The sequence below is a fragment of the Tetranychus urticae genome, chromosome 2 (genome assembly GCF_039701765.1).
Source record: "Tetranychus urticae isolate SD_2017Ah chromosome 2, NJAU_TeUrti_SD_1.0, whole genome shotgun sequence".
Taxonomy (NCBI): Eukaryota; Metazoa; Arthropoda; class Arachnida; order Trombidiformes; family Tetranychidae; genus Tetranychus; species Tetranychus urticae.
The window spans coordinates 839,364-866,240 of NC_142959.1; the positions used below are offsets into that span (position 1 = coordinate 839,364).

Below are 26,877 nucleotides of genomic sequence, written 5' to 3' on the forward strand. Positions count from 1 at the left end.
TGAAAGATCAACCTTAATGTAAATTGTTAACAATAATTGTGAACTTTTTTATGATTGTGCTTATATTAGTTATGATTAATTAATCATTCTCACTTCATTTTAAGTTGTTCTCATGTTTAACTTGAATTTAGTTTAACCACTACAACTTTTATACATGGTTGATTGACCTGAATCAAATGATGAAAACAAGTTTGTTGCCTTAACTTATCCAAAAGAGTAAGTATGATTATTCAATGGATATTGATTATTTACCGTTAATTATAAAACTCTCAAGTATTAATTTACTCTTTATTTAACAATTTGTTCATTTTGTTTAACTTACATACTCTGTTACAATTGTTTCAGTTTACTTGTCATTTCTTAAGTACTATTTCTTTATATTAATGCAAAACGTGTAAAGATATAAAACCTTTATTTCCCAAGTCAACTGTGATCAATACCATAGCCACGCAATTGTGATTGCAACCCTTTGATCGGATATCTATTACATTTAATCGAGATTTGTTTCACCTAGAAAATCCTTGGAAGAATGTCAAAAAGTGAAGAAAAATCTGATTTGAATTTTCCCTTTTTTCAAACAGTTTTCATTGTAATCTTTATGTTGATAGTAACTCATGTTTTGCCAAGCTCATTGAAATGATAGCAAGACTTTCAAGCTTGACCATCATTGATTTCACTTTTACTGGTTCCAATGAAAGTTACTGTGAGTTGCTTTGAACGTACTGTCGGTTAAACTGTTATTTATTAGTTGATCTTATTAATTCCTACAATCTGAAAGCAAACATTTGATTAATTCTTGAAAATCAAATGACAAAATCAGTGAAAATAACTTCCATATACACTCTTAGTCAGCTTCTCTGTCATAATGCTTAGGCTTTGTATTATCATGATATTGATCTGATGATAAAAAAAGCTGAAAGACAACAAAATAGTAAGATAAATAATCAATCAAAATGATGAGAGTAAAATTTCTCCTTCGCTATCTGATCATCAGCTTAATTTGATTTTTCAGATGATAACTTTTGGTAGTTTTATTCATTTGCCTACACTATTGCTCTGTCTATGTAACTTATAATACAATTTTAATAATGTTGAAACATTTTCCATGCAATCTAGGTTTTTCTGGTTTCTTCACTCCTAACCAGCTGACGTTGATTAACCAGAAATGATTACCCAGTTTAACTATCAATAATCTTAATCCGGAACAAGTATCAGATGGATATTATGGCAAGGAGGAGGAAGAGGAGGACAATAAAAGTGACGGTGACGATGACGGAGATAACAATAGTGAAAAGAAGGAGAAAAAGAAGGATCAAGTCGAACTCTTGAAATGATCAAGATAACGAAAAGAGTGAATTTCTCTATCTCTTTGGGTTTTAGTTTTTTTGTTTTTACTGTTTTTCTTAGCTTGAGAGATATGACAAAATGAAGATGATTAGAAATGTGAGAGGAAAAAACTGGAGTGAAGAAGTGGGAGAGATTCATTTAATGCATCTAGGTAGGCACTTGAATGATTATTGATAAAATGGTTAGAGAGTTTTATTATGTATTTCTCTATCGATGGTGTTTGTGACAATATATCCTTGTGATGATCAATTGTGTTGATTTTATAATTAGTGTGTTCACTCTTTACTCAAATTTAATCCAGTAATCATCGAAAAAATCGACTCAGCTTAAAGTTGAAAGCCATCAAGCCAACCATACACACATTGAGAAACAGAAGAAACAGAAGAAGGAATTGACAAGACATTGAGCAAACGATAGATGTCTAAATGTCTCTTATCGATTTTGTCGCAGGGTGCTGGGGAGGTGCCTGTGGTGTACTGGTTGGACACCCTTTAGATACAATCAAGGTTCGACTTCAAACATGTTCAGAAAATGTTAAATTATCAACTTTACTTTTTAATAAGAATCAAAAGCTTGGTGGTCTTTTCTCTGGTCTATCGTCACCCTTGGCCTGCCTTGCCTTTGTAAATGCAATTGTCTTTGGGGTTTATGGTAATCTAAATGAATATCTTAAAAGGCTGGAGACAACTTCCAATCCCTTTGGACTCTCTAAGATAGGACGTGAATTTGTGGCCGGTACAGTGGCCGGAGTTGCTCAATGTATTGTAACTTGTCCAATGGAGTTAGTTAAATGTCGCATGCAAACAGTATCCTCCATTGGAGCAACCGTTTCCTTAGTAAATCAGGGTAAATACAGTAAATATGTGAATAACAATTATGCTCAATTTAACGAGGTCCAGTCTAGTTTGAAGAATGGCCATGAGAAGCCAAAAATGTACAACTCTCATCAATCTCAACACCAACAACACCGTCAACTGCACTCTTCTCATCATAAACAAGCTTCTTTAAGGCACAATCCTTATCATCAACTCTATCATTATCATTATTATCATCTTCAAGCAACTCAAAGGCCTACCTTTTGTAGCCATTACTCAACTGGCTTCACTCCAATTACCGTCCAAGAAACTCTTCGCACAATCAAGGCTACAGAGAAAAGTTTTCTTCGAGGATTATATCGAGGAATGATTCCCACTTTACTCCGTGATGCACCCGCTTTCGGGATATACTTTTCTTCCTTCCAATACCTTATCGATCGTAATCCAGAAGAAACAAGTGAAACAAAATTGTTATTGGCCGGAGGAATTGCCGGTGCACTTTCCTGGCTTTTTATTTACCCATTTGATGTAATTAAAACCAAAATCCAGACTGAAGGAGTTAAATATGATTATTCAATGGTTAAATGTTCCAAAGCCATGTACCGAGAAAGCTCATTAGGATGGAAAGTATTCTTTCGTGGTTTCACTCCAACCCTAATAAGAGCATTCCCAGTCAATGCAGTTACCTTTTATGTTGTCAACAAAACATTTGTATTATACGAAAATTACCTTTAAAAACACACACACAAACGTTATTACTTTTATTAATAATATTATTATTATTGACTGTATATTCCGTATTTTCACTTGGACCAATTTTTATTATTGCGATAACTTATCGCCATCTTCATTCCCCACTTTACCTGATATACCAAAAAATATGGCAAAATGTTTTTATATAAATTGTTTATCATGAAATCCCTGTGATTATTACTGTTATTTACTTTTGTTGTTTCACTGGCCATTCAATTTTTGCTACATTAATTTACACAATTTAATAATGAAAAAAAGGCCTAACATGAAATGGTTCAGCTTGAAGGTAATGTTAAAATAAGAGGTAAAAATTGAAACAAAGAAATGGGAAAGAGAAGATGAAAAACGGAAAAATAAATAAATTTAAAGTAATCATGAGGAAAGTTGGATAACTTTTGGATGATAAATAAGATGTTAGAAGATGAAAAATGATGAAATAAGAGTGAGATTCTGGTGATTCTGTCTGTAAATCAAAATTGTAGATGAAGATGATGATGAGGCGAAAAAAACAGGGAAAGAAAGATTAAAAATCGATATCTTACAGAATGGTGAATCTCATGCGCAACTATAAAATTGGTAATGAGCTTGAAGCGACCAGAAAAAGGAGACAGAAAAAGATGAAGAAAAAATAAAAGGATGATTGAAGAGGAAAAAGAGGAAGAAGAAATGAAGATGTGAAATAGAGACTGGATAAAGATGAAAGGAAAAAAAGGCTCATCACATTTAATTGTAACCATTTCTAAATGTAAATCGAACTAACTCTTTTTTTCATTTACTTCTTCTTCTTCTTTCCTCCTTTTTCTATCTTCAACTCTTCATTTTATTCTTACATCTTTTCTTCTTTTCTTTTCAAGTACCTTTTTTGTTTTCTTCCTTTTTTTAATCATCCTTCCATTATCAATATCATCATCTTTATCCTCACCATCACCATCAAAAATCATCATCACTCTCACCATCAGTTGATCTGTTATTAATTTGTTGTGTGTCTCTGTGTCAACCAATTGCCATTGTAAACCATTACCAGTGTTGAGGGAAACCCAATTTTCATGAGACCATGATTTATTAATGATATAATATCTGTTCCATGGATTTAACCTGGACTTATGTATATTTTTAATCTCATGCTTCTGTTAATCAACATACAAAGTTCGTGTCCATCACCATTAACATCAAAATCAACCTTAACTTCAATATTAACATTGCTCTCAACAACAACAACTTTCAAATCATACTTCTTCCATAATTTAACCTCTTCCTATATCTTTAAATTAACATTACCTAAACCGTTGAGAATTAATAAATTTAATAGTAATAATAATAAGAATCAGACGTTAATACTAAAAAGTAATAATACACTTAATAATTTAATGCTAGTAATAATTGAAACAATTAATCAATCTCTTTGAGAATCAAACCTTTTAACCCAAAAAAAACCGTTGCTTTTGGCATTCACTTTACTTCTTAGCTTCTTTACCCATAAAAATGATCGTTTGGTTATACCGTTTGGTTAACTTCAACCTTTCAACCAAACCTTGTTAATAGTTACTATTGATTAATTATTGTGATTTTAATTATATTAAATAGTTGAAAATAGTCTATTTATTATTTAATATAAAATGTTGTTTACATTCCATCCTTTTTAGTTCTGTTTCCCTGTTAATGCTTTTACCAGTATTAATCTGTTTCATCGGGTTAACTCTTTCTGGTTACTCTTTTTTTGTTGCTTAACCATGTTTAGCCATTACATTAAAATGCAATTTCAGTGCCAAAAAGTGTTCCAACAGTGTGTCCATATTAACTGCAATTTGCTCCTGATGTTGACCATGGTTGTGAAGAAACAATCAAATTAAGAGGAAATAATCTAGTGAAATTATTGATAATTAATTGAACCCAGGGAAGAAGGCAAAACACAAAACATCATTACAAGAACCAGAAAAATACAAAGGATTATTTACACACACATATACACAAGAAGAAAGTGAACCAACCTTGGAATCATCTTGTTACCCATTATCATCCAACTTTGCCTAGTTGGTTTCATTTTTCACCCAAAAAAACTCACATTTTTACTTATAATTTTCATCCATTTTTCTGTCATATCTTTATTGTTTTGTCATCTTCACACAATCCTAGAAGGCAAAAAGAAAGTGAAGCCCAGGATTCAGGACATTCAACAAATTACATGAATCAACCCGAGGCTCAATCTGTGAATCTTTTATTTTAATAGCCTCCTTCTCATCCAGTTCCGTCTGCTGCAATATCATTTAAATTACAAGATAAACTGCAACCAGATAATTATCCGTTTATTAACACGTATTTGCACCAAATTTGTACAAAACATCAACTGTTGAATTTTGAAGCGATTCATTTGGTTGTCAAAAAGTCAAAGGACGACAACAACAAAAAAATTGCATCCTTTTGTGGAATCCCTGTGATTATCTTGATAATATTACCTGGCAGACAACATGTTACGCCGTTTATCAATAGCATCAACCTTTCGCACAACTGGATCCACCAACAAGGTAAAATATTGTAAAAATCGTGGTGTTGCCCGGAAAACGGGGCGAAAAGTGAAAGGTGTTATAGGAGCTGATGATGATGAAGATGAAGACGATCTAGAACAAGGTGAAATGGACTCTTTTAATGGTGTTAAAGTTATTGGTGGTGGTTACAGTGGTACTGGTGGAGGAGGCCACTTGCATTCCTGTTTATCACCTTCCAGTTACTCCTCATCGCAACATCATGCTTCATACAACCATCCATCTTCATCATCACCACCTATTAATATTATGAAAATTGGCCAAGGACAGGTTACTTATGGAGGTAAAGAAGGTCCAACTAGTTCAACTGGAATCGGAAAGAAAGGTGACTCGGAGAGAAATGGTCCAAGAGTAATACCGGGAATAATTACTTCTTCTGGTCGGGGAAATGATAAGGTTGCTCGAGTTTTCTCATCTCAGTCAACTTCTTTACAGAATCATCGAGGGTAAGTTGAATCAATCGCATAGTGAGATTCAATGAAAAGTTAATTTAGCTAAATTAGCATCATTAACCAGGAAAAATGAAAACCATTTTCAGTATAGACAGAGTCAAGTTTGAATCAATTTTTCCAAACAATAACAAAGTTCACATCAACATACCATGAATCAATATTCAGTACTAATCTGAACTCTTTTCTCTATTAATAATGATAAATTGCATTTACGATAATCAGATTAGTGATTTTTTGCTTTCTTTTCAAAGTTTCATTCTTTGGACAATTATTTTGTCAAAATAATGTACATTTCAGGGCAAATACTAATGCTTTTTTTTGTTTCATGTTTTCTTGTTTTTTCCCCTTATTTTTAGAGTAAGCATCGAAGGAAAAGGTGACAATGAGACCAATAAATACAACGACAACGATGATGATGAACATGATGAATCAAATAATAAAAACAGTGAGATTAAACCCATTATTATTCCAACAATTAGTGGAAGCACTTTGATAAACAAGAAGACAACGGAAGACGAGGAAAGTGTCTACTTGAGTCGTAAAAGGAGAGAAATGAGAAAGAAGGAAATTAAACGTGATTTTGACCGATCAGATGATCGATTGGGATCATCTGGAGTATCTGGTAAACGTGGAGTTGGTCCAGGAGGTAGCAGTGGAAAAGGATGGTCATTTGTTTTTGATCCAGCAGGAAGATTGTGTTATTATTGGTCAATGATTGTTTCCCTTGCTTTTTTATACAATTTTTGGGTCATCATATATCGTTTTGCCTTTAATGAGATCTCTTCGGAAACAATGGTTCTCTGGTTAACCTTTGACATTCTTTCCGATACTGTTTACATTCTTGATATTCTGATAAACTTCCGCATCTGTTATCTAGATGAAGGAGTTCTTCAAACAAATGCCAACAAATTAAGACAATATTATATGAATTCAACCTTCTTTTACATTGATTGTCTTTGTCTACTTCCATTGGACTTTCTTTACCTCTCAATTGGTTTCAACTCTATCCTAAGAGGCTTCAGACTGGTCAAAATATATAAATGGTGGTCTTTCCTTGATCGAACTGAACGTCATACCAATTATCCGAATGTTTTTCGAACCGTTTCACTGGTCCATTATATTTTGGTCATCTTCCATTGGAATGCTTGCTTCTATCATCTGCTTTCAAAGCGAAATAATTTTGGTTCGTCCGATTGGTTTCTTGGTTCAAGGGATCATCAACTTTGTCCCGATGTTGAATGTGACTATTTACATGCCTTTTACTGGTCCATTCTGGCATTAACTATAATTGGTGACCTTCCTCGACCACGAACCAAAGGAGAATATATTTTTCTCATTGTTGAACTATTTTTGGGGCTTTTTTTGCTGGCCACGGTTTTAGGACATGTGGCCAATATTGTGACCAATGTGAGTGCTGCTCGTAAAGAGTTTCAAGCAAAATTGGATTCTGTTAAAACGTACATGAGAATGCGAAGAGTCCCTGAACATCTTAAAGTAAAAGTCATCAAATGGTTTGATTACCTTTGGATGACACAGAAATCAGCAGATGAAGAAAAATCTGTTGGCTTTTTACCTGGTATGTATCTTTTGCCTTTTATCCCAACCAATCCATTTATTTATTCAAAATTTTCTTCCCTTTTCTTCTAATATTTGTAATTTAAATCATCTTGACTGAATAGGTTCTGGAAAAATATATTTTTTATTTATTAAATTTACATAAATTTAGGAATAAGATCAGAAACAGAAGGGGAAAAGGATTCAAGAAGCAGTGTTACTTTAAAACTAAATTACTGTATTCATGCCTGACAAATGGCAAATCCATCACTGGATTTGTATAATTTTTTGCACTGATTGTGTTTAAAATTTTCAAGACATCAATAACTAATGAGATTACAGTGAAGCAAGTTTCATTCTTAAATCCAATTACTCAGATATCAACATGATTTCATTCTCATTAATATTGATTGTTTTCCCATCACACCATGCCAGTTGAACTGTCTATAAATTGAATAACATTGCAAGTCAATTGGTTGTTACTTGATTACCAATGATGTACATTTTGACCCTGACAAATTCAAGTTCATGTCAATTGAGTGAACAACAAATACACTCTTATTGAAATGAAATGAAACATTGTAATCAAATTAATTGCCTCTAAAACATAAACGACATAAAAAATGACTTTCAACCCAATTTTAATTTTGTTTTATCATTTTTGTTTCTTTCAAAAAATAGCCAAACTAAAAGCCGAGATTGCAATCCATGTTCATCTTGATACATTGAAACGAGTTGAAATCTTTCAAAATACAGAAGCTGGTTTCCTTTGTGCGCTGGTTCTTCGACTTCGACCCGTTCTCTTCTCACCCGGTGATTATGTTTGCCGTAAAGGTGAAGTCGGTAAAGAGATGTACATTGTTAACCGAGGTAAACTTCAAGTTGTCTCAGATTCCGGGGCCAATGTTTTGGCCATCTTAAGAGCAGGAAGCTATTTCGGTGAAATATCAATACTTAACATGGGAACAGCAGGTAACCGGAGAACAGCATCAGTTAAATCAGTTGGTTACTCTGACCTATTTTGCCTGAGTAAACAAGATCTTTGGGATGTATTGAAAGATTATCCAGCAGCACGAGTCAGATTGGAAGCAATTGCTTCCAAACGATTAGAAAAATATAAGAAAGAACCGCTTCTTAAAAGTAAGTAATAATACATAATAATGGCATATTTATTTTAATAGCAATTTATTATCATTTGGATCAATACAATAAAACATTTTCCTCTTCACAACAAAACCAACGTAAAAACATCAACAACAGTCTAATCATTATTCCTCTTTTGCTTTTTCCTGATTTCATTTTATTCCACAAAAGAAAACAATCAACTCAAATCAATCTCTCCACCCTTTTAATGTGTATTTAACCCATTATAATATTTATAAGCTCAATCCCAAGTCTAATGCCATTCTTGATCAATCCTTTTTACTTGCAATGCCAGTTATAACTGTGTTCATTAAGGCTAATTGTTATCACCAGTTTAAATATAATGACCAACAATTTTACAATGTTTACCAAAAATGTAAACTCATTACAATGTTGACCATTAATTTGTCCAAACCAAAGTTATCAGTTAATCTTTACTCCAACATTTAATGTTATTTAATAATAACCATTTTAACCCAAATTTGTTGATTGCTTAGTTATGCTTGAAAATCAGTTGACTTTCAGGTTAATTGTATCTTTCAACAGCCAAAGGTTAAGATTATTCAGTAAACATTTTCACCAATCGAACCTCAGTTATCATTTCAACAAGGTTACCATTCATGATAGTAATCATTGTCATCACGCTGATAACCAATTTGCTGAATTTTTTGTCACTTTTTCCTTTTCTATTATTCGTTTCCATTCAACCAAATTAACATGTGTTACCTTTGCAGCAAACAATTTAACTTTGCATCATTGCAAATCGATTAATGATCCTTGCTGAATATCTTATTATCATGATGTTTACTCCTGAATAAACATTAAAATTAAACGCAACAATTTAGTTTTGAAGGGTTATCCATAAATAAATAGCTAAATTTATGGTTACATTTTTAATGGTAACAATCAAATAGACAGTATCATTATTACATTTTTTATTAATGTAAAATAACCTTTTGGGTTTGAACCAGGATAAGACCAGAAGAGACCAAAAGTTGATCTTTTTACCAAAATATTAGCAACATTATTACATTGTTAATAATTGAACAATGAAAACACTTTTGAAGATTATGAAATTTTGATGATTGAGGAACAAGTTGATTGAGTTAAATTGATCTGTGAATGGTCAGGATAACATTTGTTACTGTATCATGATGAATGTTTATACACACTTGATTTGAGTTGATATCTTTTTTCACAACTGTTATTGCTACTGTGTTACAATGATACAGATTTAAATGTTTGCAGTGTTCAATGGTGTAAATATGTATAAATGGTTGTGTCAGTTACTCTTTCCTTCTTTGTATCCCTTTTGTGTTATCATGAAATAATATCAATTGAAACCTAATCTGACCATGATGATTGACGAATTTGATTCAAGTCTTTCAAGCCTTTCAGTCATCTGTTCATGTAACCATGTTTGCTTTGTTCAACTCTTGTCTTTCCCTTTGCTTCATTTTTCACCTTTTCATCTCATTCCATTCAACTACTGGTGAACATTTAAACAATATAATTACATTTTTACACTGTTACTAGTTTCATGAAAAAAACACCATGAATATTATCAAGATAATGTTCACCATTTAGCTGCGCAAAATCAATCATGTGAACAATTGAAAAGATGTGTTATAATAATACTCAGTGAATGAATATCTCATGAATCTGTCTATTTTCCCTCCCTTCCTGCCATGGTTCTGTTCAATCTGTTTCCACCGTTTCTTTACTCTCTTCCCTGTAACTGTCTCTCATCCTGATCGTCATCCTGAACATCATCTTCTTTTTTCTGTAGGTAACATGAGATGTTATCTATAAATTTGAAATTTTATATGTGGTTTGATGGGTTAGTTGGGCGAGGACAGGAAAGTTGAAAAGCATCAAAACCTTTTCTTGTCAATCTTTCCATTCAACATTCTCAGGATAATAGAAGCTCATGAGAACTACTGGTAAACCCAGGGAAGTAAAAATTTATCATCGGATAATTTATTTACTCTGATATCACATTTTTTCGAGTTTCTCTATTTTGGCCAACATTTGTCACATCATCAATTATTGCCAGATTAAAGATTATTCAAAGTCTAACATTAATTGAAATAAGATGAAAGTTGATTTGTGTTTGCAAATAATGTCAAACAATTTCAATTTAAAATGTTTCCTTTTTGTTGAATTTTTTCACTGAATAAAGTATTCAATGTAAAAATGTTTTCAAAATTGTCTATCAAACTTGTAACTTTGTCAGTTGATTCCATGAATCAAATTATTATTACTGTAGTCTGAATTCACACTCCTACTCAACATTTGGACTATTATTTCAATTATCATGGTTAATGAGCTTTGGATAAGTGTTAATAGCACCCGATGGGCTTTTCACTCAACCATTCAGTCTTTAATGTTGTGATCATTAGTTTAAGTTACCAGATTTTATTTATTTATAACTCAAAAAATGAAAATAGTTATTACAAATTTTACCTTTTATATTACCAGGTAGACGGAAAGAAGAGCAACAATGTAAATATGTATTTTTCATTCCCAAATTATTTATTGTGTTGTATTTTTTTGCCTCTCTGATAAAATTGTTTTCATCTTTTCCATGTTTATATTGCTATTATTATCATTTCATGCTTTTTTATGGGTTGTTTCAAGAGGTTAATGTTTATTGTTTATTTACCTCAATTTTTACCCTGTTAAAGTCATTTTACATTTTCACTTTTAATTTAATTTTTTATTGATTCAATTTTTTCTCTCTTTTCATGTTTACATTTTACAGTTTCCAGAGGACGAAGCAAAAGTACTCCAGGAATTCAATCAAAATATAACCTTAATTTACCAAAGGCCAATGATGGTAAATACTCTCGAAATCATACTCAATCAGCAAATACATTGTTAACTGATGACGAGTTACTTGTGATAAATGAAGAAAAATCTCATGAAGAAGGTGAAAATGGTACTCGAAGGGGACAAGATGAAAATGATGATGATCTTGGTGATAGAGGTGGTGATGGTGAAGCTCATGGAGTTGGAGATGAGTTGGATCGACATTCGGATCATCAACACTCTCTGCTTCCTCCATCGTATCATCTTCACCAACAGCAAAGTTCATCTGGTCTTTCTGATGGAATCAAAACTGAATTAAATAACTGTAATTCACAAGCCAGTGTTGCCTTTATCAAGGAAGGTGTGAACATTTATTTTACTCCGCCAACCCCAACTCCACTTACCACAGCCAATCTCGATTGGTTGATTGATGGATCTTCCATTTCTCCTTCAGTGGCTACTACTACAACGTCCAAACGTAGTCCTGAAGGTGAACCATCGAATGCTGACAGCAATCAGGGAATTGTCCCAAGACCAAATCAACTTCGCCCATCAGCATCTCCAACTCCACCATTCAACTCATCCAATTCACCTTCACACAGCCACAGCCATTGTAATGTGCCTTCATCAACTAGCACATCAAACACCTACCATCATCATCATCATCCCTTTGCGTGTCATCTCATTTCTCCTGCTCATTCGACATCACACTTGTTTCTTTCGACGGCCTCTGGTACACCTTTGGTTCCACTCTCTCCTGTTCCATCTTTTGGGGAAAGTGAGGCTTCTTCTGGAGTTAATGCCGCTCTATCGGCAGCTGCGGCCACCACATCGGCTGGAAATTTACCGCCGCAAGAGATTTTGCTTTCTGAGATTAAGCGTCTTCGAGATAGATTGGCTCACCTTGAGAAGGAAAACACTTCAATGAGTTACAAACTGTCCCAACAGCAATGGGAGGTCGAGGAAAGGTTGAAGGGCATTGAGATGAAGATGATAGCTACAAAAGAGGACGATGCCAGTTCATGTGGTAATCGTATCTTCAATGATGATAGACTAATTGTTGGTTGTGAAAATGATGAAGATGATGGTGAGGGTTACAATGGTGAATTGGTTCTTTGCGGCGAAACTGGTTTTGAATCGAGTGGACCTGAAGAGGAAGATGGCTTATGTAGATGTCCAGAAGATGAAGATGGTGTTGATCATGGTGTTAATGTAGATAATGATATTGACGACGATGAAGATGAAAGTGAGAGAAATAAAGAATCTATTATTTAATGATAAAATGTTGATAGTTCCAGGCTTGTTACATGAAAAATAAACAAAGTTATGTGTAAATGAGAAATCAAAAGGAGACTTTTTTTGCTTCTCTTCTAGTCCTTTTCCTCTCTAATTGAGAGGATATAATTAATCTAGTCGATGATTATGATGATGATATTTTGTGTTTTTCCCTCCTTTTATGTAGACTATTTATCATCATCTCAATCAATCCTTTCAACCAATTTCCATCTCTTCATTTTTCAACTTTCTCTGAAATCATCTCTCATTCCATGTAAAAATGAACTCACAGACGTCGTTTTTTGACAAAATACAAATTATCACTGGAAAAAGAAAGTAAAAAGAGAGCCTGAAACCCGAATTTCTCATCATTATAAAATAGATCAAATTGAATCGGGAAACAAAACTAAATCACCCCAAGAATCAATCTTGTTAACAAATTTCACTAAAATGTTAATTATCAATTCAATAAATTTTTACTAATCCAATAAGATACATTGACAATTTTTACCATCTATTAATGAAATAAATGTTCAAATGCCTGAATTATCTGTTGATTGAGAAAATTTATCATGAAATTATAATAAAAATTATAAAAGGTAAAATGAAGAGTTGAAGCAAACTCTGATTATTGATTACTAGAGGAGGCTTTCATGGGATCAGCGACTAAAGCTCCAGAATCAGTTACAAAAATTGAACCAGTTGTGTTTCGAGAAGCACCACATGCAAGGAAAGCGATCATATTGGCAAGGTCAATTGGATCAGCGACACGTTGCAAAGGTTGTTGTTCGACCATTCCGTCCCAAAAAGCCTTTGGGTCAAGGTTAAGCGAGGCAACAAAATTGGTTCGCACTGGACCAGGAACGACTGAATTAACTCGAACATTTGGAGCCAATCTACTGGCCATTGTTTTTGTGAACATATCGACAGCAGATTTGGCCATTCCATAAGACCACATGCTTGGATACTGGAGACAATGAGGATTCAATTAAAAATGCGAATAATTGAATAATAGTTTATTCAACTAAACCTTCAGCTACTCAGCTACTAATGACAATAGTAATGACACTCACCGCTTTTAAACTAGCAATGCTGGAAACATTGACTACAGATCCTTTAGCTTTAATTAAGTATGGGGCAGCTAATTGAGTCAGTCGGACAACAGATCGGACATTGATTTGTTGAGTTCGGTCATAGTCACTAAGAGCGTCGGCATCAAGGAAATCTTTATTGTTACTCTGACCAGCATTGTTGACTAAAATATCCAATTGTTTATAAGCAGAAATGGTCTCTTCAAAGGTTCGTACAACATCTTCATCATTAACAAAATCAGCTCTTATGATAACAGGTTTGTAGTTATGAGGTGATTTAGCTTCACATTCAGCAGCAACTTTATCCAGTTTATCTTGGTTACGTCCAACAATGGCCACTTTAGCACCTAAAGATGAAAAGAGTTTGGCTGTTGCAGCTCCAATCCCATCACTTGAACCAGTGATCAAAGCTACTTTATTGTCCAAATCAATCATAATTTAGGGTTAACTTTATCAGAAATGAAGAACACACAAATATTCAATGAGGTTAATGCAAAAAACAAATTAGGCAAACTGAGACAAACTGCTAGCTTTATACCATTTTTATTTAACTTATTCATATCATTGACGCCTATTTTCATAATGATGCAAATGCCTCATAATATTATCTAATTATTAAGTTTAATCAAGGGCAGTCTGATTCTCTGGAACTTGCACTAGAAGCAATATTAACTGGATAATTTTTTGGAAAAACTATGGAGAAATTCATCTTTTCCACTTCAACTCGTCAGTTAGGCACCTTACCTTGATAGAATATTCTTGTTTATATTCTAGATCTAGTTGATTGTTACTCAATATCATTTTATCAATAGTAACAAGTGTACCCGTCACTTACAAATGAACTCACTTTGATTTGTTTATGTTTGCAATGCAATTCATAAGAGAAAGTGAATTACAATTTGATTAGTTGATGACATAATGACTCCATTTCAATGGCCTTTAACCTTACAATCCTTGAAATTTTAATCTTTCTCCATCAGTCTTACACATGATTTTCCATTTTTAATGAGCATTTTGCTTTTCGTACATTTAGTGAGTGAATTGGCTAGTAAATGAGTTAGAAATGAATTTTAACAAGTTTGTAGTCTATGCGATTCGGAAATTTTTCAATAATTTATTTCTAATTAGTTGAATAATATCTTCAATATTGCTTTTTGTAAAATTTCCAAGTGAGTTGAACAACTTTAATCTGTTAAAATTTATAACCAAATGAATACTGTCAAACCACTAATAATGTCGCTTCGTTGGATTAGCATTCGGGCTATTTTTCAATAATTTTTAGGAGAAATCAAGAGAAAAATTATTTAATTTACGTAAGTTGATTGTTATGCAGATTTTATAATTTCATAGTTAACACGACATAACTCCACAGCTGTAAAGATACTCAAATGTCTACCTCAAATGAGTTACACCGATAAGTTAACTCATTTAACTGTCTTACTTCATACATACTTTCAATTGATAACTACAGATGGAGTTTCAATTACGAGATTTTGCATTGTGCTTCTATTTTATCATATAATGCAAAAAATACTACGAACTTCTCCTAACTCTCATCCGAAATATCAGCCATTATCTCTATTCTTCGAGTTTTCCTAAGCTTTGGACTTCTTTGTATTAATAAATGACAACCACAATGTCCATCTCTTAACTTTAGAGAAAGTAAATCTGAAATCATCTCTCATTCCATGTAAAAATGAACTCACAGACGTCGTTTTTGACAAAATACAAATTATCACTGGAAAAAGAAAGTAAAAAGAGATCCTGAAACCCGAATTTCTCATCATTATGCACTAAATCACACCAAGAATCAATCTTGTTAACAAATTTTATTAAAATGTTAATTATCAATTCAATAAATATTTACTGTTTCAATAAGATACATTAACGATTTTTACCATCTATTATTGAAATATATGCGTAAATGGCTGAACCATCAGATAATTTAATGAGATGAGATATGAGGCATGAGATAATTTATCATATAATTAAAATGAAATGATAAGTAAAACGAAAAAATAAACCGTAAAAGTAAATCCTTATTATTGATTATTAGACGCAGCGATTATTTCATAGGATCAGCGATTAATTCCCCAGAATCTGATACAACAATTGATCCAGTTGTATTTCGAGAAGCATCACATGCAAGAAAAGCGATCAAGTTGGCAAGGTCAATTGGATCAGCAACTCGTTTCAAAGGTTGTTTATCGACTAAACGGTCCCATGTAGTCTTTGGGTCAAGGTTAAGCGAGGCAACAAAATTGGTTCGAACTGGACCAGGAACGACTGAGTTAACTCGAACATTTGGAGCCAATCTACTGGCCATTGTTTTCGTGAACATATTGAGAGCAGATTTGGCCATTCCATAAGACCACATACGTGGAAACTGTAGAATCAATTAAAAATACGATCAGTTAAAAATATTTTTATAATAACCTGCAGCAACTGATGACACTCACCGTTTTTAAACTAGAGACACTGGAAACATTGACAACAGATCCTTTAGCCTCAATCAAATATGGTGCAGCTAATTGAGTCAGTCGGACAACAGATCGGACATTGATTTGTTGAGTTCGATCATAGTCACTAAGAGCGTCGGTATCAAGGAAATCTTTATTGTTACTCTGACCAGCATTGTTGATTAAAATATCCAAGTGTTTATATGCAGAAATGGTCTCTTGAAGGGTTCGTACAACATCTTCATCATTAACAAAATCAGCTCTTATGACAACAGGTTTGTAGTTATGAGGTGATTTAGCTTCACATTCAGCAGCAACTTTATCCAGTTTATCTTGCTTACGACCAACAATGGCCACTTTAGCCCCTAAAGATGAAAAGAGTTTGGCTGTTGCAGCTCCAATCCCATCACTAGAACCAGTGATCAAAGCTACTTTATTGTTCAAATCAATCATAATTTAGGGTTAAATATCAGGGATAAAGAAACACAAATTTTTGTTGAAATTAATGTTTAAAAGAAATATGGAAAACTGAGACAAAATGCTAGCTTTATACCATTTTTATTTAGCTCATTCACGTCAGTGAAGCTTATTTTCGTATTGATGCAAATGCCTTTCGATATTATCTCATTATTTAGTACAATCAAGTGCAGTCTAATTCTTAGAAATTGCACGAGAAGTATTCATTGATATCATTATTCACAGAAGCTGAGTATTCCTTAGCTTTCCTTATGTGTTGTTCAAGCATGCAAAATATAACACAAATGCTTGATTTATTGTTTGGGTTAAATAGTTTAAAAAATTGTTCTTCTCCATCCATTTCAACTCGAAATGCGTTTTGTAACTGTAGTCACTAAGGTGCCTTGCCTTGTAAGAATATTCTAGATTCAGTTTTGTGCGTAGTACGGTTATTGTTATGTAAGTAGGACAGAGATTTAACGCGAGATACAGTGAAATGATAAGCACAATCGATAACAATAATTTTATCAATAGTAACAAGTGTACCCGTCGGTTACAAATGAACTCACTTTGACTTGTTTGTGTTTGCAATGCAATTCATAAGAGAAAGTGAGTTACAATTTGATTAGTTGATGACATTATGACTCCATTTCAATGGCCTTTAACCTTACAATCCCTGAAATTTTCCAAGCCTAAACGCGGGTAACTATTAATTGTCTGAGCTTAAGCGAAGACTATGGTATGAAAAATGTGGGGAAATTACCCACTCTAGAGCCAAAACTACTGAGCCAATCTCAACCAAATTTAATATCTAGCATCCTTATGGCATGGGGCATTGCAGATGAAAATTTGGTTGAGATTGGCCCACTTTTACGAAATTAGTTATTTTTGATAAAAACAGATGGCACTTTTCAAAAATTAATAAGACAAACTATGGGCAAAAACTTTCGGGACTTAAGGTAGGTTTGTAGGGACATAAAAGCTGAGTCCGTTAGAGTTATTACAAAATATATCGATCTACAGTTTTCGATAAAATCTAACAAGGGAAGTGAGGCAAGTGGTATGGTTAGAATCGGATAAAAAGTGTATAATTCTATTGATCATGATGAAAAAAAGTTGGTTACCATACAAAGTTGAGAACGCAATCGTCCTTTTCTACCTCGAAATCCGATCATTGCTTTTCAAAGCGCATAAATTCATAGTGAATATAATCATAACTTTTGACTTTTTAACAAATTAAAAGTTTACCTCTGTGGTAAGTTACACAATTTCAACTTATCACTATGGCTTTATGCGCTTTGGCAAGTAGTGATCGGATTTCGAGGTAGAAAAGGACAATTGCGTTCTCAACTTTGTATGGTAACCAATTCGACTGCTTTCTGTGACCATAATAGTTATAAGAGCTGAAACTTTACATTATTCGATATAAATTGAACTAACACGTTTTTAGATTAAACGACAGTTCTCTTGTGGCTATTGCCCGTAAAAACTTATTACTTATTACTAAAATCTTTAATCATATGTCAAGCTCAGACTTCACTGTTATCAACAGTAGTCTAGTAATATAAATCATTAACTAACGAAGTCCTTATAACGTGAGTTATGTCTACAAAATACATTAGAGTTGATTATAAAGGCCTCAATGAAATACATTTAAGATTTATTATAGCAAGAGGAATATATTTTTTTAACAGTTAAAATTGATTTCAATTTTATGGGTCTCTCATAAGCTAATTAACAGCTGCCGTATAAAATGTCGTGGTCAATAACTGACCGTTTTCAATTTTTTTTCGCGTATTTCTTATCATATTAGCTGCATCACGCGGAGTATTTCTTAAAACATTATTTGTCACTATTTGTTACAGTTTTCATAGTGTCTAGAGACTGAACTATCACGATTTGTTTTTAATAAGGTTCATCATGTCTTTAGATAGTCAAATGAACGCCAACTTTAGTTTACTCAATTTTCAGGATGAGTTTGAATATTGATTAATGTTGTGATTATTACTTTTAGATAACAACTTTATTTATTTATAACTCAAAAAATGAAACTGTAAAGATAACAAAATTTCCCCTTTTATTTTACCATGTAGTCGGTAAGAAGAGCAAAAATGTAAATGTTATTCCTAACAAATATGTAAGACAAAATCAACTTCGTCCATCAGAATATCAATAATATGAATCATATCAATTCCATCAAATTTTACTATTGACAGAAACATTGAAAATTTTCACCATCGAATATTGAAATAAATGTTCAAATGAATCATTCATTGAGTGAGCTACTTTATCGAGTAAAACGAAGAGATAAGCCATGAAAAGTAAACTCTGATTATTGATTATTAGAAGCAGGTGGCATTGGATCAGCGACTAAAGATCCAGAATCTGATACAACAATTGAGCCAGTTGTGTTTCGAGAAGCATCACATGAAAGGAAAGCGATCAAAGTGGCGATTTCTTCTGGATTGCCGACTCGTTTCAAAGGTTGTGCTGCGGCATAAGCGTCCCATATAGTATCTGGGTCAACATTAAGTGAAGACAGAAAATTGGTACGCACTGGACCAGGGTTGACTGAATTAACTCGAACATGTGGAGCCAATTTACTTGCCATTGTTTTTGTGAACATATCGAGAGCAGCTTTGGACATACAATAAGACCAAGCGGTTGCAAACTGTGAGCAAAAAGGATTTGATGAAAAATAAGAACCATTTAAAAAATTTTTTTCATTTAATCTCTAGCTACTAATAACAGTAGTAATGACACTTACCGGTTTTAAACCAGCAACACTGGAAATATTGACAACTGATCCTTTGGCTTCAATTAAATGTGGTGCAGCTAATTGAGTCAGTCGGATAACAGATCGGACATTAACTTGATGGGTTCGATCATAGTCACTAAGAGCTTCGGCATCAAGGAAATCTTTATTACCAGTAAGACCAGCATTGTTGATTAAAATGTCCAAGCGTTTATAAGCAGAAATGGTTTCTTGAAGGGTTCGTACAACATCTTCATCATTAACAAAATCAGCCTTGATAACAACAGGCTTGTAGTGATGAGGTGATTTAGCTTCACATTCAGCAGCAACTTTATCCAGTTTATCTTGCTTACGACCAACAATGGCCACTTTAGCCCCTAAAGATGAAAAGAGTTTGGCTGTTGCTGCTCCAATCCCATCACTAGAGCCAGTGATCAAAGCTACTTTATTGTTCAAATCAATCATAATTCAGGGTTAAATGTCAGAAATAAAGAAAACACAAATGTTTAATGAAATTACTGTAATGTTTAAAATGAATGAGAAAAACTGAGAGCTTTTATTTATACCATTAACGCCTATTTCCATATTTGATGCGAGTACTCCATACAGGGCGGAGAGAAAGTTCCTAGGCAAGTTCCGCCTTTCGAATACATTTTAGTCCATTATTTCACCCACTGCCTTGAAACTCTTTCTTTATCTTGTAATATTATCTAACTATCTGGTTGTTCAATCAAGTACAATCTGGTTATGAAGAGCTTGCATTAGGAACATTCAAATGATATGATAATTTAGAAAAGCTTAGACTCTTTCCCTCGTTTGTCAACCATGAGAACCATCACTTGAAGCTGTGATTAAAAGACACTTTATTGGCTTAATTGATCTTGATTTTTTAAATTGATTGTTCCATTGTCTGGACTTGTAAACTTCCCATTGTAACCAATCTTGGTATCTATGCAATGTTCAAACTGAAGCAATTAAAGCACGTTATTTGATTTGGTAACCATAATTTGTTATTGAAGATACAAATCCATTTAGAAACCCAAAATAAAAGATAATCATCATTATTCCAGTTCCTGATTCAACATTTCTCAAACATTTCATTCATTTCATATAAAATTTTCAAGTGAAACTCAGAGAAATTAATTTTAAGATTGTTACAAATCCATCTGTAAATAGTCATAAATGATCGTAAATGAATATTGGTAAGCCAAAGGTAATACCTGTTAAGGAAAATCTCGAGTAAACAAGAACAAAGTTAATCACCCAAAATTACCTGGTTGATTAAGTAATTGATATAAAAAGACTGAACAATATCTTGATTGCAATACCTGTCGATGTAATATATTATTTTATTATATAAAAGTTATTGTTAGTTCTTTGCTCTTTGGAGTTTCGACTTGTTTATAAATGATTGACAAGGCACTTTCAATGTGACAAACTCATTGTTTGTCCAAGAATCAGTTTATGATAATCTTGGTAATCAGATGAAATGGGAAACTTATAAAGTAGACTTAGTAAATAGACTTGGCAAACAGATTTAATAATCAGGTAAATGTTTCATATTTAATTTAATACTTAATTAATTGTCAGTTGCTAAACACTTGCACTGATAAACTTTGGTTTCGAGAGCAATCTTCATCTTCACAGTTATTTAAACCTAATTAAAGCTTGTTGATTATTTAGTTGAAGGAGAGACATATTACTGTTAATTACATATTAGTGTTTTTTTGGAGTCAAATAATTTTGATTATGATCGATTTGGACGATAAAACGGCTTTAATTACTGGCTCTAGTGATGGGATTGGAGCAGCAACAGCTTTGCTTTTCTCATCTTTAGGCGCTAAAGTGGCCATTGTTGGACGTGATCAAGCTAAATTGAATAAAGTTGCTGAACGATGTGAAGCTAAATCACCTCATAACTACAAACCTGTTGTCATAAAAGCTGATTTTGCCAAAGATGAAGACGTCGTAAGAACCTTTCAAGAGACAATCTCAGTTTTTAAAAAGTTGGATATTTTAGTCAACAATGCTGGCATTGCCTCAACCAAAGCGTTTGGTGATCCTGATTATCTTAATGATTATGATCGAGTTATGCAAATCAATGTGCGAGCTGTTGTCCGTTTAACTGAATTGTGTGTACCACATTTAACCCGAGATTATGGATCCATCGTTAATGTTTCAAGTGTTGCTGGTTTGAGACCGGTAAGTACTCTTTTTACTTGATTTCATTTGGCTTATGAGATTCCCATATTTGATTGTTTGTTGCTCCATTTGCAGAATCCTGGATCTTGGTCTTATTGCATGTCAAAAGCTGCTCTTGATATGTTTACAAAGTCTATGGCTGGTAAACTGGCTCCACACATTCGAGTGAATTCAGTCAATCCAGGTGGAACCCGAACTAATTTCTTCTCTTCTCGACCCGATCCAAAAGCCATATTGACACTGTTGGCAGACAAGCAACCCTTGAAACGAGTCGCTGAACCTCAAGATATTGCCAATTTAATCGCTTTCCTCGCATCTGATGCTTCAAGAAACATGACTGGTTCAATTGTTGTTTCAGACACTGGCTTATTAGTTGCTGACCCTTACAGATAATATGAAGAAATCTTTGATTAATTAAAATGTCAAAATTTTATATATTTTACACAATTAAATTACAATATTGGATTAAAAAGTAAACACTGAAGTTAATCGATTAAGTCATTCAGTCGATGAAATTTCGACTAGCGTCTATTCATTAACATGTGATAGAAAACTAATTTTGTCCTGAAAGCGTTAAAAAATCATGAATTCAAATTTTTGACTTTTCTCAAAATAAAGACTAAAAACAATGAAAATGAGTCGACTTTGTCGGAGTTATTCATGCTAACATTATTTTCCTAGATTTTGCTAACTGTTATTGAGTTGTTAATTGATCAGAGATAGGGTTTTAGATTTTGACAAATTTGTCAGTCTGATCCCACGCAATGTTGGACAAAGGAATCAATTCTACTTCAATCTGGATGGCTTTTGTAGTCCGATTTGTAAAAGATTTCTTGATATTTTCCAATCTTGACAACTCATCTCGTAGCAACCTTTTATTTGACTCTCTAGAAGCATGGTTATCCACGATATTTTCAAGTTGGAAGTTCAATCTGAATCATAAAGAAAATAAAAAGATTATTATTGGATAACGGAACAAAAGACTAGCAATTCAATCAACAAAATGCAAACAAAATATCTAACACCGTTAGCTTTAAGACATACACAATTACTTACGCTAAGCACCTCTTGTACATCTCACCTATCATGCTGCTATCTGTTGGTTCAAATTAACCAATTTAACTATTATTAACCTATTAGAGGAATCATGCAAATAGCGAATCAATTCATAATAGCATGGCATTCATTAGTAATAGTAAAAAAATCATATTCCTTTAATAGTCCTCTTCAGACAAGGTTTGAATGAAATACAGTCATGTAGATAAAGCGGTCGGAAAACTAATTTCCTTCCATCAGTCAATCATTAAATTGTCGACAATCATTGACGTTAGTTGACATTTGTTATCATTGACGAAATGGTAAAACTGATTTAAATTTTACACTTGATTTGTTTGAATTAACATTCAAATTTCAAATTTTCTGACACTTTGACAGTTTGAGTCATCATTGTTTTCAGCAAGATACATTTTATCATTGAAAAATACATTAACAAACAAATGTTTCAAGGATCGCGATATTCATGCAGTCTTCGTGATTTAAAGAATGCCTATGTAATTCATGTATCCAGAAAGCTCTGTGGTCTCAATTAATCAACATCAGGTGAAAAAATGAGTAAATTGGAATTGAATCTTGTTTTATTGTCATTATCGTCTACTGTCTTCATTTTGACTGTTACTAGTCATCCTTTGGTGCTGCCATCAGCTTTGGTTAATCAATTTGACAAATCCAGTGAAAACGGCAATCCTACTGTTCCTTACAAAGTTGATTATCACATTGGATCTCGATTTGACCCATTTAAGGAACGACTTAATAGTCCTGATGACTACGATGGCACAGGAATCAGGCCAGCTATGCGAGCTCCAATTGTTGAAGTCTTACTGCCTTGGGAAGACGATCCAGAGATCGTCTATCTGACAGAGAAACCACAAAACATTACAAATAATGTTACCTCGGTCTCTAATTCAACATCCTCTACATTATCATCCTCATCATCATCTAATTTACCTCATCAATCATCAACTCTAAGTTCATCAATAAAATCATCTTCCATTACGCCAGTAACCGAATCAAATACAACAGTGAGTTTACTTCCATGGGAAGAGGATTCGTGGCAGTTGTTCGAGACAACAGTGGGCTTAAACTCATCAAACTTGACTTTTATTACCGCACCATCAACATTCAAGACACCTCTTTATGTATCAGTCACGACTTCAAGTACACCATCGACAACAAGTGGCCCAACTAGTTCTACTTCAGCCTCAACTGTTAGTTCGTCCACAGTGACTGCTGTAACAACCACAACTTATTCACCTCTACCGTGGGAAGAAGATTATTTTGACAATATTGTCTCTAATCCAATTCAGGTAATCGTTTTGTTTTCCGATAGATTTAAAGATAACTATTAATATATTTTGTTTAATCATTCAATCAAAGGTGGGATCAACGTTGAAGCCTTATGAACCACCAACCACCAAACTGACTTCATCGCAAGAAACTACAACTACAACTCGATCAACTGATCTATTGATCACAATCAGCACTAATCCAGAATCATCAATTGAAGAATCAATATTTAACTTGATACCTTTAAAACCAATCGAAAATTCTGACCCGAATTGGCCCAAATTCCCAAATAAAAGTCCAAAGTCAAGCAAATTTGGTTATAATTAATGCCTTTGGATCCAAATATTTGAAACTCATCATTTTGCTACAGAAAAGCTCATTTTATAAATATAAATTTCCAAAATAAGCAACCTATGGTAAAATAAAATGTACTCATAATTTACTTTTGAAATTAATAAATTTTTGAACTAAATAATCTATCTATCGATAATTCAGATTTTTCAGTCCAATCTAATTTTCCCAATCAACTTACAGGTGGAAAGTTCAGCCAGAGACATCGAACTTCAAGTTAATATCTGGCTCTTCTTCAAGAGACCAAGAAAAAGTACTCCACGTTTGTTGCATTGATTAGATCAGGTTTATGTAGTAAAGCAATAGCATCGAGTGTTCTCCTTCGAGGTAGTTATTCGGCCGTCTGATTGCAATTAAAAGATAGAGTAAATAGTATGATTTTTTAGGTAAAAATGATGAAGGGTTAGCCCCAAAAGCAATAACTATTGGAAGCATAGCTAATGGTCCATTGAGGATATTCAACAACATTGACACAAAGGTTTTGTTGGCATTAAGGATTTGATTTTTGTCGATCAGAACATAAGTTGCGAAGCTAAAAACTGCAATCTGCGAAAAAAGAGTCGAAAATTGTCTAATTGTATGATTATGATCTTAAGGTTTATGCGAAAGCAACTTAATAAACTTTAACTGAAACCTGGTTGTTGCTGGAAAGACTTATTTTAACACAATGGTATCATTTAAGCATAAATTGAAACAAAGTTGACAAAAGGGGACTGAAACGAGTGGAAATCGTTTTCATTCAAATTTAGATTGTGTTTGCCTGTAGAGACATGAAAGCTGAATCAATTTATGTGATTTAAAAGTTTCTCTGATCGATAGTTATCACAAAAATCGAGTCCAAAGTTGAAACTTCGATCGCTTGTTGTACGTTTATGGAAGTCTATTTTTTCGTGAAACTCATTTTGTCGAGGTAACTTTTGATGCTGAACCAGAAAATTGACTTATTTTGAGAAATAAATTTTTCCTTTTTTCGTAAAACAGCTAAGTTCGATTTTCATTTAAATCGACTTTTCTGGAGAACCAAATCAGTAAGAGAGCTGAAACTTGGTATCGGTCGATAAAAATGATCTGTTAACATCATGCATTGGATAATTTTTCCCCTTCATCAATAGTTCGCTTAATTTTGGCCATTGACCTAAAAACTTTGAACCTCAATAGTTCGAGAATGGTAGAACCTAAAAATATCATTCTTTGGCCAATCAATATATTTTATTATTGTCTATAATCTATGCAAATATTAAATCATTGAACAAAATACAAAAGAAGTTATAGCATTTCATCATTCATGTTATCAGATTTTATTTGGTTTATAAAGTTAAATGTTTACTCAAACTTAAATCATTGATAAAACAATTAGCTGGAATTTCCTCCAATATTCAGCTATATACTGTTATAGTTCATAGTAAAATCTATTGTTTGGCCAAAGAATAATAATATTAGGTGATGCCATTCTCGAACTATTGAGGTTCAAAGTTTTTAGGTCAATGGCCAAAATTAAGCGAACTATTGATGAAGGTAAAAAATTATTCAATGCATGATGTTAACAGATCATTTTTATCGACCGATACCAAGTTTCAGCTCTCTAACTAATTTGGTTCTCCAGAAAAGTCGATTTAAATTAAAATCAAACTTAGCTGTTTTACGAACAAAAGAAGATTTTATTTCTCAAAGTAAGTCCATTTTCTGGATCAGCATCAAAAGTTACCTCAGTAAAATGAGTTTCACGAAAAAATAGACTTCCATAAACGTACAACAAGCGATCGAAGTTTAAACTTTGGACTCGAATTTTGTGATAACTATCGGTCAGAGAAAATTTTAAATAGTATTAATTAATTCAGTTTTTATGTGCAAACAAACTTAAATAGTCTAAATTTTAAAGAAATTCATTTTTACCCATTTTAGCCCTTTTTGTCAACTTGTGCATGAATGTTTTTATTGTTTCTTTTTAATAAAAACCTAAAATCCAAAGTGTAGATTCACAAGAGCTAAGATTGAAAAGAGTTAATTCAGTCAGCAAATTTTGTGTAGATCGAAGCAAACCGTTTGCTCATTGCCGCCAATGTTCAAATTCTCGAGTTTATTCAATCACTTTTCTGGGGTCAGCCATATACTGCCAACCACTTACATGTATCATATTTGATCCTAAACTACAGCGTTATTGCAATTCAACTGGAGCTATTTTGGGTCTTTACCAATGTTTTAAACAAAAACTCACCAGAAAAGGTCCACAACCAAGTGCAAAGAAAATAAGTGCTAGCCAAATGGATTGGAATCTCAGAATCTTGATTTCTTCTAATTGATGCAACAATTTCACCAAAAGCACCTTCCCATGCATACAGTTTTGTAACATTCATACCATTCAAAATTTCGCTAATCATTTTACTTCGAGCATCCTTTTCCTTCATAATCTGAGATTGGCATTTCTTGAAACGAGTTGTAAAGAATCCATTGAAAGGTATAAAAATAAGCATAGCACCTAAACCTGCAAAGGACGAAACACCCAATTGTCGCCATAACAAGTATATCGTGA

At 33.2% G+C, this 26,877-nt stretch overlaps 7 protein-coding genes across 8 annotated transcripts; 4 read left to right on the forward strand and 3 right to left on the reverse strand.

Moving 5' to 3' along the window:
• Nucleotides 1–16: 16 nt before the first annotated feature.
• Nucleotides 17–3,080, forward strand: LOC107368863 (mitochondrial basic amino acids transporter). The gene is made up of 2 exons (XM_015936754.3): nucleotides 17–216; nucleotides 1,117–3,080. The coding sequence occupies exon 2, from the start codon at nucleotides 1,773–1,775 to the stop codon at nucleotides 2,895–2,897; it is 1,125 nt and encodes a 374-aa protein (XP_015792240.2). The 5' UTR covers nucleotides 17–216; nucleotides 1,117–1,772; the 3' UTR covers nucleotides 2,898–3,080.
• Nucleotides 3,081–3,550: 470 nt separating this feature from the next.
• LOC107368798 (uncharacterized) lies at nucleotides 3,551–13,181 on the forward strand. Of its 2 annotated transcripts, XM_015936684.3 has the most exons (5): nucleotides 3,653–5,901; nucleotides 6,264–7,483; nucleotides 8,143–8,601; nucleotides 11,086–11,109; nucleotides 11,369–13,181. In XM_015936684.3, exons 1-5 carry the CDS (start codon nucleotides 5,381–5,383, stop codon nucleotides 12,688–12,690), a joined length of 3,546 nt encoding a protein of 1,181 aa, XP_015792170.2. In that variant the 5' UTR covers nucleotides 3,653–5,380; the 3' UTR covers nucleotides 12,691–13,181. The 2 variants fall into 2 exon arrangements, with proteins under 2 accessions (XP_015792172.2, XP_015792170.2); XM_015936686.3 differs by lacking the exon at nucleotides 11,086–11,109 and having other exon boundaries at nucleotides 3,551–5,901.
• LOC107368799 (uncharacterized) lies at nucleotides 13,148–14,320 on the reverse strand. Its single transcript, XM_015936687.3, has 2 exons — nucleotides 13,764–14,320; nucleotides 13,148–13,657 (listed from the first exon to the last, which is right to left on the reverse strand). The coding sequence occupies exons 1-2, from the start codon at nucleotides 14,214–14,216 to the stop codon at nucleotides 13,319–13,321; spliced, it is 792 nt and encodes a 263-aa protein (XP_015792173.2). The 5' UTR covers nucleotides 14,217–14,320; the 3' UTR covers nucleotides 13,148–13,318.
• A 1,271-nt stretch (nucleotides 14,321–15,591) lies between these two features.
• LOC107368800 (uncharacterized) lies at nucleotides 15,592–16,807 on the reverse strand. The gene is made up of 2 exons (XM_015936688.3): nucleotides 16,241–16,807; nucleotides 15,592–16,167 (listed from the first exon to the last, which is right to left on the reverse strand). The coding sequence occupies exons 1-2, from the start codon at nucleotides 16,691–16,693 to the stop codon at nucleotides 15,847–15,849; spliced, it is 774 nt and encodes a 257-aa protein (XP_015792174.2). The 5' UTR covers nucleotides 16,694–16,807; the 3' UTR covers nucleotides 15,592–15,846.
• Nucleotides 16,808–18,704: 1,897 nt separating this feature from the next.
• On the reverse strand, nucleotides 18,705–19,976 carry LOC107368765 (uncharacterized). The gene is made up of 2 exons (XM_015936646.3): nucleotides 19,464–19,976; nucleotides 18,705–19,367 (listed from the first exon to the last, which is right to left on the reverse strand). Exons 1-2 carry the CDS (start codon nucleotides 19,914–19,916, stop codon nucleotides 19,029–19,031), a joined length of 792 nt encoding a protein of 263 aa, XP_015792132.2. The 5' UTR covers nucleotides 19,917–19,976; the 3' UTR covers nucleotides 18,705–19,028.
• A 1,165-nt stretch (nucleotides 19,977–21,141) lies between these two features.
• On the forward strand, nucleotides 21,142–22,150 carry LOC107368766 (uncharacterized). The gene is made up of 2 exons (XM_015936647.3): nucleotides 21,142–21,653; nucleotides 21,729–22,150. Exons 1-2 carry the CDS (start codon nucleotides 21,201–21,203, stop codon nucleotides 22,044–22,046), a joined length of 771 nt encoding a protein of 256 aa, XP_015792133.2. The 5' UTR covers nucleotides 21,142–21,200; the 3' UTR covers nucleotides 22,047–22,150.
• A 1,022-nt stretch (nucleotides 22,151–23,172) lies between these two features.
• On the forward strand, nucleotides 23,173–24,438 carry LOC107368764 (uncharacterized). The gene is made up of 2 exons (XM_015936644.3): nucleotides 23,173–24,016; nucleotides 24,087–24,438. The coding sequence occupies exons 1-2, from the start codon at nucleotides 23,261–23,263 to the stop codon at nucleotides 24,321–24,323; spliced, it is 993 nt and encodes a 330-aa protein (XP_015792130.2). The 5' UTR covers nucleotides 23,173–23,260; the 3' UTR covers nucleotides 24,324–24,438.
• Nucleotides 24,439–26,877: the final 2,439 nt, after the last annotated feature.

Coding starts and splice junctions, on each gene's coding strand:
- LOC107368765 (XM_015936646.3), bottom strand. CDS start 19,916: ATGATTGATTTGAACAATAAAGTAGCTTTGATCACTGGCTCTAGTGAT. Junction 19,368..19,463: donor GTGTTGCTGGTTTAAAACCG/GTAAGTGTCATT, acceptor TTTTGCTCACAG/TTTGCAACCGCTTGGTCTTA.
- LOC107368766 (XM_015936647.3), top strand. CDS start 21,201: ATGATCGATTTGGACGATAAAACGGCTTTAATTACTGGCTCTAGTGAT. Junction 21,654..21,728: donor GTGTTGCTGGTTTGAGACCG/GTAAGTACTCTT, acceptor CTCCATTTGCAG/AATCCTGGATCTTGGTCTTA.
- LOC107368863 (XM_015936754.3), top strand. CDS start 1,773: ATGTCTCTTATCGATTTTGTCGCAGGGTGCTGGGGAGGTGCCTGTGGT.
- LOC107368764 (XM_015936644.3), top strand. CDS start 23,261: ATGAGTAAATTGGAATTGAATCTTGTTTTATTGTCATTATCGTCTACT. Junction 24,017..24,086: donor TTGTCTCTAATCCAATTCAG/GTAATCGTTTTG, acceptor ATTCAATCAAAG/GTGGGATCAACGTTGAAGCC.
- LOC107368799 (XM_015936687.3), bottom strand. CDS start 14,216: ATGATTGATTTGGACAATAAAGTAGCTTTGATCACTGGTTCAAGTGAT. Junction 13,658..13,763: donor GCATTGCTAGTTTAAAAGCG/GTGAGTGTCATT, acceptor CATTGTCTCCAG/TATCCAAGCATGTGGTCTTA.
- LOC107368800 (XM_015936688.3), bottom strand. CDS start 16,693: ATGATTGATTTGAACAATAAAGTAGCTTTGATCACTGGTTCTAGTGAT. Junction 16,168..16,240: donor GTGTCTCTAGTTTAAAAACG/GTGAGTGTCATC, acceptor TTGATTCTACAG/TTTCCACGTATGTGGTCTTA.
- LOC107368798 (XM_015936684.3), top strand. CDS start 5,381: ATGTTACGCCGTTTATCAATAGCATCAACCTTTCGCACAACTGGATCC. Junction 8,602..11,085: donor GAAAGAACCGCTTCTTAAAA/GTAAGTAATAAT, acceptor TTATATTACCAG/GTAGACGGAAAGAAGAGCAA. Junction 11,110..11,368: donor ACGGAAAGAAGAGCAACAAT/GTAAATATGTAT, acceptor TACATTTTACAG/TTTCCAGAGGACGAAGCAAA.